Source organism: Hakea prostrata, chromosome 11 (genome assembly GCF_041222555.1).
Source record: "Hakea prostrata isolate BN-2017 chromosome 11, UWA_Hpros_2, whole genome shotgun sequence".
Lineage (NCBI taxonomy): Eukaryota > Viridiplantae > Streptophyta > Magnoliopsida > Proteales > Proteaceae > Hakea > Hakea prostrata.
In genome coordinates, this window is record NC_142610.1 from 17,539,909 (window position 1) to 17,552,254 (window position 12,346).

The 12,346-nt window shown below is 37.1% G+C and overlaps 1 protein-coding gene across 1 annotated transcript in view; it reads right to left on the reverse strand.

The window, feature by feature from the left end:
• Nucleotides 1–11,333, reverse strand: part of LOC149000477 (B-block binding subunit of TFIIIC) — a 75,831-nt gene extending 64,498 nt beyond the window's left edge. Inside the window, exons 1-7 of the mRNA XM_089139322.1 lie at nt 10,928–11,333; nt 10,371–10,461; nt 9,669–10,206; nt 4,133–4,538; nt 2,914–2,985; nt 2,764–2,826; nt 959–1,171 (exon numbers count right to left, since the gene is read on the reverse strand). Coding sequence (XP_088995448.1) covers nt 959–1,171; nt 2,764–2,826; nt 2,914–2,985; nt 4,133–4,538; nt 9,669–10,009 — 1,095 coding nt within the window. The 5' untranslated portion in view covers nt 10,010–10,206; nt 10,371–10,461; nt 10,928–11,333. The remainder of the gene's footprint in view (nt 1–958; nt 1,172–2,763; nt 2,827–2,913; nt 2,986–4,132; nt 4,539–9,668; nt 10,207–10,370; nt 10,462–10,927) is intronic.
• Between the last annotated feature and the right edge of the window lie 1,013 nt (nt 11,334–12,346).

The window sequence follows — 12,346 nt, forward strand, 5'->3', positions numbered from 1 at the left end:
GTTTTTTTCACAATCTAAAGGTTCTACTAGATCTAGAGATGGCGCTTGTTTAGGGTCTCTGTGAAGTTACAGCCCAAAACATGGCTACTTGTCCACCAGAATGGACAAAGCTAAACACCTCACCCACCCACACGACCCCCCCCCCCCCAAAAAAAAAGTGAAACATGCAACATTTAGGACAATTTTGCTTTCAGTCACACTCCAAAATATTGAACCTTGACTTGCAAAGTCAATAAAATACTAATAATGAGAGAAAGAATACAACTTCAGCTTAACACACTATAACCTATTCGGTGAAGACTTCCTAGTTGATCTCAAGTCCTCCAAGAGAAAGAAGAAAAAGAAAAATTCTGCAAAATAGTTTCTTTTGGCCTCTGTTCAGCCCATTTTCTTTGGGTCCTGTCCCAATTAACTTTGTCCATGCTCTTTAGCTTTGCGAATTTTCGGGCTTGATGTATGTGTGTCTATTCTTTTAATATTTTATTTATTCATCAAAAAAAAAAATATCTAGTTTGCTTTAATTGTTGCTCTTAAGTAGTTGCTAGCTCATTGCCTCTTAGGTTGCTTAGTTAAGGCCTCTTTATCACTCTGTCTAGGCTTTGTCCTTTGTGCTCTTGTATTTTCTTTCTTTGCGCGTCGCGCTCAAGCACTCTCAAGCCGGAGCACGCTAGCGCGCCCTCCGTTTTCTCACGACTTGGCATTGCCCCACTTGCTGCTCAAAAACATAATAGGCTAGCGCGGCTCGCTTCGCTCTAAAAGCAAAGCTCACTGCTTGACTTGACATTGCCCCGCTTGCCACTTGCTGGTTTTTCCATCATCCAAGCCACAAAAAAAATTTCTCTTTGGTAATGAATTATTTAATCATCCAAATATATATAAGAAGGCAAACCAGAGAAAAAGGAGATAAGTTACAGATGTCAGTGTAGGTTATAATCCTGCATAAGAAGAATATGCAGACCTCTATATTAGTCACCCCCTTTGATCCAGCTGCATCAATCATATCATACATTTGATGCTCGATCGGAAGCTCAACAAGCTGGTCCGTGATATGGCCTCTCCTTCCACTTTTTGCCGATTGCTCTGTCTTAATATCATCGTTACCACGTAAAAATACTTTCGGCTGAAAACTCTCAGGATCAAATTTCTTTAGCAGCCGCACACATTTAACAACCTGTCAAAGATACAAAATACACAAACATCAAATGCTGCCTTCTCCTCATCAAAGAAGAACAGGGACTTTGAATCCAGCATAGCAGTATAGATGCACACATTCGGTGCCTCAAATATTCAGTTATATTTTGGAAAACAAAGTTGTTGTTCTATTGAATTTGAAGTGTATATTTGCATTTGATATTTGGGTGGTAGTTCAATTGTTTATTAATTAACCAATTAAGTTAATTGAATTTAAAATTAAGTCCTTTTAATTGTGACAGTTGAATATTCAAATTAATTAGTTTAACATTTTATAGATTGAAAAATGAAAAAGTCAAATGGGTGAGAGATACTAAGATTAATTATGTGGAGAAATGGAATAATTAAAGGTATTTTAGGAAATAAAAAAGTACCCATGGTGCTTCAGCTCATGATTTGTAATATACTACAATATATAAGCCACTAACATCAAGAGAAAAAGGAGGGGGGCTGAGAAACAGAAAGGCAGATCATCCATGTGATCAACATACATACCACTTGATAGATCAAAATTTCAGTCTACATTATTTTTTATCTACACTATCTGACAGCTGCACTTTCCACAAAGTCCAACCAAAATAATCTATCATGCTAAAATCAATAATCTTCAGTCAACAAAAGCACCATAGATCACTTCAGAGGTTCTGGACAGAGAACCGCCTAGGAATGAAACCTCATCAAACCATTCGGTTTTAACAGGTTGCACAAATTACCTGCTTCAGTTTGACACTTCAGGCCACCCCGTCCCCAAAAAATAACAAAAAACATGGTTTTCTTTTTACAAATTGTAACCATTTTAATTCATTCCTGAAATATTGATTTGATCAGTCAAAACAAGATTGAACTGGAATAGGACAGCTTTCTTGTTCAAAGCTCAGTATGGTTTAAGAACAATGAAAGCAAACCTTAAAGCCCAACTAGACTTTGAGAAAAGAGAGAGAGAGAGAGAGAGAGGAAGTAAACATTTACTCATTTATTTTACAAGCTGATCCATGGAGCTAAACGCGAAACAATTAGTCACTAATTTGGGCTTTCAGGTTGATATTCTTGGGCTAATATTCCCAATGCATAATAAAACTCATGCAACCAATGCAGTGCCCCCCCCCCCTCTTCTCCCACCTCCCACCCAAAAAAAAGGACAAAAAACAAAATCCCAAAAGTTGACGACCTGGCAGGTCAAGCAGTTCACTGGATAAAAGCCAACGGTATCAGAATAACTCTTCAGAAGGTCCTAGTGAAGGCTAATAATAAAACCAGCTTCTTGGAACACTAAATCCACGAAATAAATCTTATTCGCTTGGAAAACATGGATGGGATCTGATCCACACACCCTTTATTCTTCAATAATTAATCCAAGACTCTTGAGGCAACAAAAATAGTGCACACAATCTACTAGCTGATACAGGAACAAGTAAAAGGAAGCAGCAACAAAATCACCAGCACTTAGAAGCAGAAATGCATGATATTAACTAAAGGGGGAAAAACCAAACTTTCAATTTTGCATTTTAGCGAAGTAAAATTCAGCACGTCATGTAGTTTCATTAGTCACATGATGAAGGAAGAATGAACCACCTTCTTATCCACTTCTGCATGAAATTCTTCAACAAGGCCAGCAACTTTCAACCTGTTAAGAGTCTGGTGCGACAAAGTAGAGCACTGAATACAATACATAGTTATAAACACCTAGCACAAGAATCAGAAAGAAAAGAAATACATACTTACCCTTCTCCAAGCTCTATGTCCTTGAGTCTTTTGATAACCCAGAGCCGGCTTAATATCTGCAACAACAAGTACCTTTGGTATGGAATGTCAGAACACAATCAGCCTAGCAGCACATAAAGTTCATATACAGACAAGTCTCAGCTTTAAAGTTGACCAAATTAAGCTGGAAATTCAGTACAAAGTTGGCACCCAAAAAATATCAACATAAAAATCATCACAATTCATAACAAGGTTCTGTGGATTTCAATACACTTCGATCATTCAGCAGATTAGTAATTTCACCCAAATTAATTCTAATATAATATATAAACCCCATTAAGTTTACTTTCATGTGTTGGCTTTTAAGTTTAAAAGAAAGCCACCATAGGGTCATGGGATATGTTTTGCAAGGGTGAAGACAGAATCTGCACGGACATGGGTTGTTGAATAGGATAATGATCCCTCATCAAAAGATTTACGTACTACAGATTGTTAGTTCAATTCCACAAAAAAAATTTTACATAAATCATCTGTCGAAAATAGATAATTTATCATCAAATTCTATCTATGAAGTCTAAAGCATAAAGCAATAGTTTGAATATGACCGCATGGTTGACTGCAGACCTTGAGGCTAGTTAAGGACCACAGCATCAGATATAACCCTCAATAACATTTTAGCTAATGTGGGGAGGAACAGAAAAGCCTCATAACTTTAAATAGAGTGAGAAAAAGGAGCCGAAACATTGAAGATGGACATGAGAAGACAATGGTAAAAACAGTTATGCTAGCGCCTACTTCTCCTTCTCTTCAAGCAACCAATGGCTGGCAAGTTGGTTGTGCGAAAATGGCTGAGTTCATATAGGGACGTGCAATCCAAAGGGAGGAGCAGAATCTGCTAACAGGGCTTATGACTACCACTGGCTGTCCCATTGTCTAATCAAATTCAATTTATTGTGGGCTTAAATATACATACAGAAAATTGCATTACATCAAGTTTTTATCACATTTATTACAACTATCAAAATAGAGTGCAGGTGAGCTGGTCCGGATTGTGTACTCAATAAAATTTGAACTGAACAGAATCCAAGACAAGCCATGCCCTGGAAATTTAAGTTCAAAGTTTAGTCCAGATTCCATTTGAACTGAACCAGTACTTGAAAAGTTTCATAGCCAGTAGTGGAACACAAATTGCAGAAAAGGAATTTAGAACCAAGATATCAGTATTCCACATGTGACTGACCTTGCCATCAGCTTCTTCAAGTTTGTCACAAACAGCTTTCAGTGCTGGTAGATAATCGTTTATGAGCACATCCTTTTTCAGACATTCTCCACCAGCAATGCCATCTCCCAGTGAATTGCTTCCCTCTGCATTCCCAAGGTTGTCCAATGTTTCTTCTTTAGTGATTTCAAGTCTTTGATGAGAATTTAAATTCTTTCCATAACGATACAAATGGATCAAATTGGTATTTACAACAGAAGTACTTTTCAACCCGTTTTCCTCTTCTATGGAGGATTCTTTAGTTCTCACAATGGTTGATTGTCTCACAATCAACCCCTTGCATTCAAGAGTCCTCACATTGTAAAACAATTTGTTTCCCTTCATGCCCAAATCCTTAGCAAGTTGACTCTGTGTAATTCCATTTGTTCTGTAAAATCACATGTGTAAGACGTAACAAAAAAGGTGTTGACAATTTTCAATATCAATTAAAAGAATGAAGATTGCAATAGCCTCAGACAGAAATGGTACTTTCAGCAAGGAAATTTTGTTGAGAAAATAGGACAAGGCATATCTAATTCACTAGAAGATTCTCCAAATAAATTATTTTTGTGAAGGAAGTATTATTAGCAAACAAAAAGAGGGAAACAACCTAAAAACACCAGTATGCCATTTCGTCTCAAAGTGCATACAGGTATATTTAGGATCTTGAGCCAACACAATTTTCACATGTCACAATAGAGTCCTTTTTTATAGGTAACAGATAAGAATTCAGCTAAACATTTTTATCAAATCCATTCCAACAATGCAACATAAAGCCTTAAAAAATGGAGTTTAAAAAAAAAATAAGATGGCTCTGATTTTTCTGTTAAAATAAGGGGGTAAGACTTCAGTAAAGGTGGTCCATACGGTGGAGGTGGAAGCTGAAATATGGGAGTATGGGATTGTATAGCATCCATCCAACAGTCAGCTAGATTAGATCATCAAACATGGCTCAAAATGGAGATCTGTGAAAGCATGGTATCAGTTTTGGGATCCAATCAGTCCAAGCAATGTCATTCCAATACCAATCGTCTGGATTGAGCAATTCAACCAGGAAAAAGGAGCTCAGATGACCTGCTGCAGTTCATACATCACTATCTTGTCTCAATCTTATCAATAGCACCCAAATAATCTCAACAAAATGTACAAAATTAATGAGTGTAAGCAGTGTGCTTGGATCAGCATTGCAAAACAATTCGTCACCAAATTACCAACACTAAAGATCTGAGTTCCTTCATAAGGCATTAAAACAACACTTAGTTGAATATCATCAGACCATGCTGCCGTAGTTCCTTCATGCATACACAGCAGAACAAAGACTGTCTATAAATATCATCACTGAATTAAAAGCAAAACACTTCACACATGACAGTGAACTAAAAGCATCAGTGGTAATACTTTAAGAAACAAAAAATCACATAGTAATATTAGACTTAAATACCAAAACCAGAAAAACCAACGAATCACCATGTAAAAACCTCTACTAAAATGGATTATGATACAGTTCTCTAATCATATCGGGATTTTTGTTCTAATCATAAATAAAGAATTAGACAATGTGATTATCTTTGTTGTCCAAGTATAACATTAAGATAATCTGAATATTCATTTAATGCCATTTTGCATCGACTAATTTGAAGAAAGCAACACAATTAGTAAATTCAAGCTTGACACAAAGGAGCATAAGTATAAGAGTATATTGTGCAAAATTTGGTTAACCTCAACCTGACATGCAAGAACTCTTTTCTGGATTTATGCATCCTTAGGTGTTCTCCCTTGATTGTTGGCATCCCTTAGGTGTTCCTTCAACCTTGCTGGGCCCAGCTCAGTCTATGTTTCTGGTATCCCCAAGGCTGCTTCTCCTCCTCATCTCCTTAGGTTCATGGTCACCACCCTTTCCCCTAAACCCCCAAGCGGCCTCTCTCTTGTCTAGTCCTCCCTCCCCACCCTCCACCAATCCCCTTGTCCAAATAAAGTAGTTTCGCTTCCCTCTTGCCTTGATTGTTAATACCTTCTCCACCTCCTAATCATGGCATTTCACTAGACCTCTCTACCCTCACCACCTAGTGAACCTTACACCTCAACCTTCCTACCCAATCCTTTCTCCTTCGCGTCACATTCAGGTTCCCCCTTCTTGCACCCTCTGCTGGCATGGTACTGAGTCATCTACATTTGGTTTTTCTCCTGTCCCTTTACCTGCTCCATTAGGCACAGAACCTAGCCCTCATCTTGCCCCACAAGAGACTCCTTTGACCATGAATAAGGTTCCTACTTCCTTTAGGCCCCCCATCTGCAAAATAATTGGTAATCTAGTGTTTGCAGCTAAAGTTTCCTGTCTTTTACTGAAAAGCAACATAGAAGATGGACTACCAAATCTAGGTCATAGATCAAGAACTCAAACTCAAGGGCAAACTCAGTACCTTAAAACTGAGTTGGCTCGAGATCTCAGAAAAGTTATTGCATTTTTTTTTTTTTTGGGGCAACTTGGATGTCCATCGCCAAGGCTATATGATGGGGATGCGGCTGAAATTTGTTGTGTAGCCACTTTTAGGCATTTCAAACACATTGAGCCCTCAGATTCATGAAATAATTTGTCTAAATAAGAGTTTCATTTTGGACCATACATTGTAACCACTATGATGAAGTAAAAGGCTAAGATGTCTTTTTCTACCCATTATATACTCATATAAAATCATCAACTCATGCATTCATGTTCAAGCAAATCTGTGATAAACAATACAACTGTTTAAACTTCAAATTAGAATAAAGTAGTATATTGGAGACCTGATGTCCTTTACAGAGTCTCCAACCAAGAATCCAGCAAAAAATTTGAAGAAAGTTGAAGAATGGAAGTTCCAGCAGAGAAACCAGGCAAAACAGCAGAACTCAACCGAGATTGATGACTCACATATGTCTCCATTTTAAGATGTCGATCGGTTCAAAACCTATTGAAGCGAGATCTTGAATTGAGCTAGATTTTGACAAAGTTATTTCAGTTTTTTTTATTTACACCATAACTTGTCTTGCTAAGCCAAAAGAGTAAGATATCTAGCAAGATATTGTGAGTTCTCAATCTATGATCCAGTTACAAGATCAGATATGGAAGACTATGTCTGCTGATGGTAGTTCCAAGCTCTCTTTGATGGACCTGAACCTTTAATGCTCACTGTTATTACTCAAGGCTTAGATGTTTCCAGTTAATTCTTCAAGGGCTTCCACCTACCCTTGAGGTTTCTTCTCCCCCCCCCCCCCCCAACCCCTCTTTCATATTTATCACCAAAAAGGAAAATGCAATGGAACAGATCGACTTAAATGTATATTCCGCTGATCTATCATTTTCAGTCACTGATGACCCCATCTAATCTAGCACACAATTAAAAGTTTATTAGATTGCAGTCATTGCACAGAGGCCTTATTGATGGGGATTTAGGACAAGTAGAGTTTCTATTTAATAGGTATTTGTTGCTCTTTTCAAGTAACTATTCTAGAGACCATGCAAAATTAGGAGTTTTACCAAGTTACTTTCTATTTTGTCAATTGCTTGTAATTCAAGTCTCAGCCCTCAAAAGGGACTAGTTAATTTTATTTGTCCATATTTGGGAGCTCAATTCCTGAGACATATTGTAACCTGCCCATAGATTCATTCCAATGATCAATGAAATTGAGATTTCTTCTTCTATCTTTTCCTGTTATTTCAATTGACCCTCTGCTCTTAATCTCCATCAAGCATTGATGTTGTTTACACAGCCTGTTGAGAGACTGTTGAAGCTGTGACCAGTTTTCTTCAACAGATTCTCTTCAACTTCAAAGGACTTGAACACAGAACTGCTGAACCTACTGAGATCATAATCAGAGCACTTTGGGAGAACAAGCTGACCAAAGCTTATACTTGAATTCTGCTACTGCTGGCCAGATTGATTCTACCATCAACCCTCTAGCTTGGGGGCTAGTTTCTTCTTTCAAGATTGAGAACTTATCAATTAGCCCTTGGAATTGACTCAACTCGGCACAGATATATGTTGTTTCCCCTATAATTCTGATTTCTTATATTATTGATGATCTGCTGGCAACTATTATTGGTCCAACTATAAAGTCGTTCTTATTTAAACACTTTCTACATCAGGCTTTCAACTTACTCTAAAAATGTTGATTTACGGATAAGGTTGGAGATGATGTATGCATTGCACCAAATACAGAGGACTATAGTTGCCCAAGGTGTTCAACACTTCAACCCAGAGAAATAGGATTTGAGAACTAGAGCGGATTCTGCAATCTACCCAGTTCTGTATTAAAGATGTAATGAAGGTAGTTAGCACTTTGCAGTGAATACGGAATTAGATGTAATGAAGGTAGTTAGCACTTTGCAGTGAATACGGAATTAAGTAGTTTTCAATTCATGTAAAAAACTGCCATTAATGTTTTAAATGTCTGTATTTCAAGCGTAACCCACTTTAGTTTATAGGACTTCAGTTGTTATGACGTGTGTATTGAGTTAAGGTATAAAAATGAGAGAGTTAACAATCGATTGACCAACAGCTGTGAGGGTGGTCCTTTTTACCCTTTCCAAATTCAAGTCATTATGATCATATTTCTAGCTTGACTACATTCCTATACCAAATGTTCTAAAACTTGGTTTTCTTAACTCAGTTCCCCCCTAGTGTTCTTATAATGTATTCTGTTTCTCTAAGAGATTATTTTTAATTGTCATATAAACAAAACCCACTCCTTTAGTTTTTGGTTGCATACCAGAAGTTTATATTACCCTAGTATTTAAATATGGTTGCAATTCATCAATTGCATTACTATTTTTTTTGCAGATAACCTAGTCTGAAATTCAAAAAGGATGGGTCAGATTTTGGGAGAGAGCATATGAAATATCATAAAGTGGTATGGGTCCCATCTACCTATCATTATTTGTCTTCCACCATCTGGCATACAAAATTATGATCAAACAATAGAAGTGGAGAATATCTCATTTTCTTCCAGTTTGCCAACCATATTCTTTTACAGCCAAACACAACCTCAGAAAGGGGAGATTCCTTATCAAATATCACGCTCTATAACTAATCTGAAAACAAAAAAAAAAATCTCCAGGAATATAAATTTAAAAAAAAATAAACTAACCTAAATCCTCGTCCACTGTAGAAAGGCACAACTCAGTCACATTTTTGTCATATTTGAACAAGCAATTGCATGAAACTAGCCTGAATTCTCAACAATTGTAGAAAGACACAACTCAATCTCATTTTTGTCATATTTGAACAAGCATTAAACATATTAAAGTTGTTGTTCGCTATCAGCTCAACGAGACGTTTCATCATGCACCCCAAACCAAGTAAATGCTGATTCAAAAAGTAATATTGTCTAATCCAACGGATGATAACAGCTTAAATTTAACCTATAGCTCTATCAATCAAAACTACATGGACTTCAATGATTAACTACATACGTTCCATAACTTCGGATGGGTAAACAGTAAAACAATTTAGGGCATGATAGAGTGGAGGCGATTGCATACCTTGCAATCGCAAGCTTATCCAGCACACGCCTTTGGATTGGATCTGCAACTTCATTATCGTAAAGTCCCACAAAGCAATCCCTGAGATGTTTTTCAGCAACAATCTTCAACTTACTCTTTTCAAATTCTTCAAACGGCATGATAGAAACATCTTTTGAACCAAATTGGAGCCCTGGAGTGTTAAGAATACCATTCCAGATGGCTCTTTTAACCACTTCACATATATGCAAGCCAGCTGAAGTGAGCGATGGCTGCAGCAATGGCCACAAATCTGCAAGTGAAATACCATTGCTACCCAGCGCACATATCTCCTCTAGAGCAGCTGAAACGATAGTGTCCATCACTGCTGTTGTGGAAAATAAGTTCTTGACTATCAATCTAATCTGTAGATTGCTGACTCTTGCTCTTGAACATGAATACTTGAAGTCCCTCTGCTGCTCTGTCTTCTAGTCAGGTTTAGGCTAGTAAGGAGAGGTCTTTCAAGCGCTTGTTTGGTACTAGAAGCAAGCTCGAACTACCAGAGAAATTGGGTGGGCCCCTGAAAAAAACCGAAATCAAAAAGAAAGAAGAGAAATTGGGCGCCTTCTCTCAGGCCAGCAGTCTTCTACTTCTAGCCGACTGCTCTATGATGATCCCCTGTTCCTGGGCTCTGCTCGCTCGTCTACGCTCCGACACTGTAATTGAAAACCGATGTTTCCTTACCTTTACTCAAGTAGGGGTCGTCAAAAAGGCAATCAATCATAAGCTTCAAGCTATCCAGAAAATAATGTATCACCGAGTGGTGGAAGTAAACCTGCGCAGGAAGATCGTTCATCAGCCCTTTCAGTAAACATAAGTCAATCAGGGGGCGTAATCAAACTAATCGAATTCAAACGGGAGCAGCTGAACTGAAAAGGGCGAGGAGATAAGAGAAATCATTGGAGGAGCACATAACAAGTTGGAAGAGGGCTTCTAAGTGGTTTTTTCTGCAAAAACCACAAGTAACACAATTGTAACCTAGTTTGTCTGACCAGAAGTCTTTGAAAATTTGAAAACGTAGCAGAATTGGAGAAGATACGTAAAAAAGGAGACTCCTTTACTTAAAAACTAGCAATTGAAGCTACCCACTTCTCCCTTCGCACGGCTTTTGAGCAATTTCAACAACCCACATTCTAAAAGCCGATAACATTCTGTGCTTCATAAAGTCTGCAACTTCTGCCCTATCTATGCCAGTTTCATGAAGAAGCAAGAAGGCTTTTAAGTTAATAGTAATCGCTTACCTCATAGACATGGAGGACGTTTTGATGCTGATGAAAAACCAAAAATCAAAGTATAGTAACTGATAATGTTGAGAAGAAGAGAATCTATCATGGGCTATATAATTTATGCCCCGTTCAATCTATAGCCCCAAAATCTCCCATACACCTCGTCTTTTCTCCTCTGTCAGAAACCATGAGCAAATCTTTCGCTTTGAACTTATTGTTCAATTGCTGGATTCCAGTTGTTTCGATAAAACAATTTTATACACAAAGATTTGAAAGTAAAACTATGTTTCCGCAAGAACTTCAAATTGAGGTGAGTTGAAGAGGAGACACGATCAAAAGAGGAGGTTCGTGAGAATTGAATTAAAATTTGATTGGAAAATCTAATTGGAAGAGTTTTTGCCTGCGCCTGCGCCGGTGCAACTTTTCGACACCTAAGGGATAGTATTGTAATTAACTCAATCCAACTTAAAAAGAGTTTTAAAATTATATATTAGAAGAAGATGCAAATATTACTTTATGATTTGATTTCTAATAATAAATTTATAAATTTAATCAAATTTATTTTATAATTTCAAACAATCTTGCATGATTTTGATTACATTTTTGTTTCTAATTATAAGTTTATACCAACACTATATAAATTCAATTACATTTTTGTTTTCAATATAATTTCATTCAATCTTACATTTTATAATATGATTTCCAATCATAATTTCAATCAATCATATTGGTTTTTGTTTATGCGTTTCAAGTTTTCAATCAAACTTATCTTACTTGATGTGTTTTGGTCAATCAACCTTACCTTTAGCCACAATTTAGTATATAGTTGACAAAAATCGGTGAGAAATCAAAGTATTGATGATATTTTGCCGATATAGGGCATATACCGTATCGAAGGAACTTCTCATGTTGCTTCCTTCTATAACGGGGATGCCAACAAAATCTTACCTTGGCTATTTCAGACTATTATGGAAAATAAATACTAAAAGCAAAACCCATGCTTGTAAATGCTATCGCTGCAAATGCCTGAGTGTAACCACAACATATAGCTATATCAATAAAGGGGTTTACATATAAACCCTCGTTACAATTTCATCTTCTCCGCCAAGTTCTCACAAATTCCTTGCTTCTGCCTTCGATCACCATTAATGACTAGTTCAAGTATGATATCAATGTTGGTGTCGATTCTACAAGAGAAGTAAATCCAACCAAACCAATATGTTCTAATTGGATTAATTTCTCTTTACTTATCCCATGATATGTTCACCTGCAACTGATTCTGAAGATCAATGTTAGAAACGGAGCCGATCAGCTTGATCGATGATCCATCTTCGACAACCAAGTCGATGGAATTTGATTTGAATGAAACCAGAGCTCTAACGAACCCTAGATTCAAAAGGATAAGAAATACTAGAAAAGTTGCAGCAGAGCTGA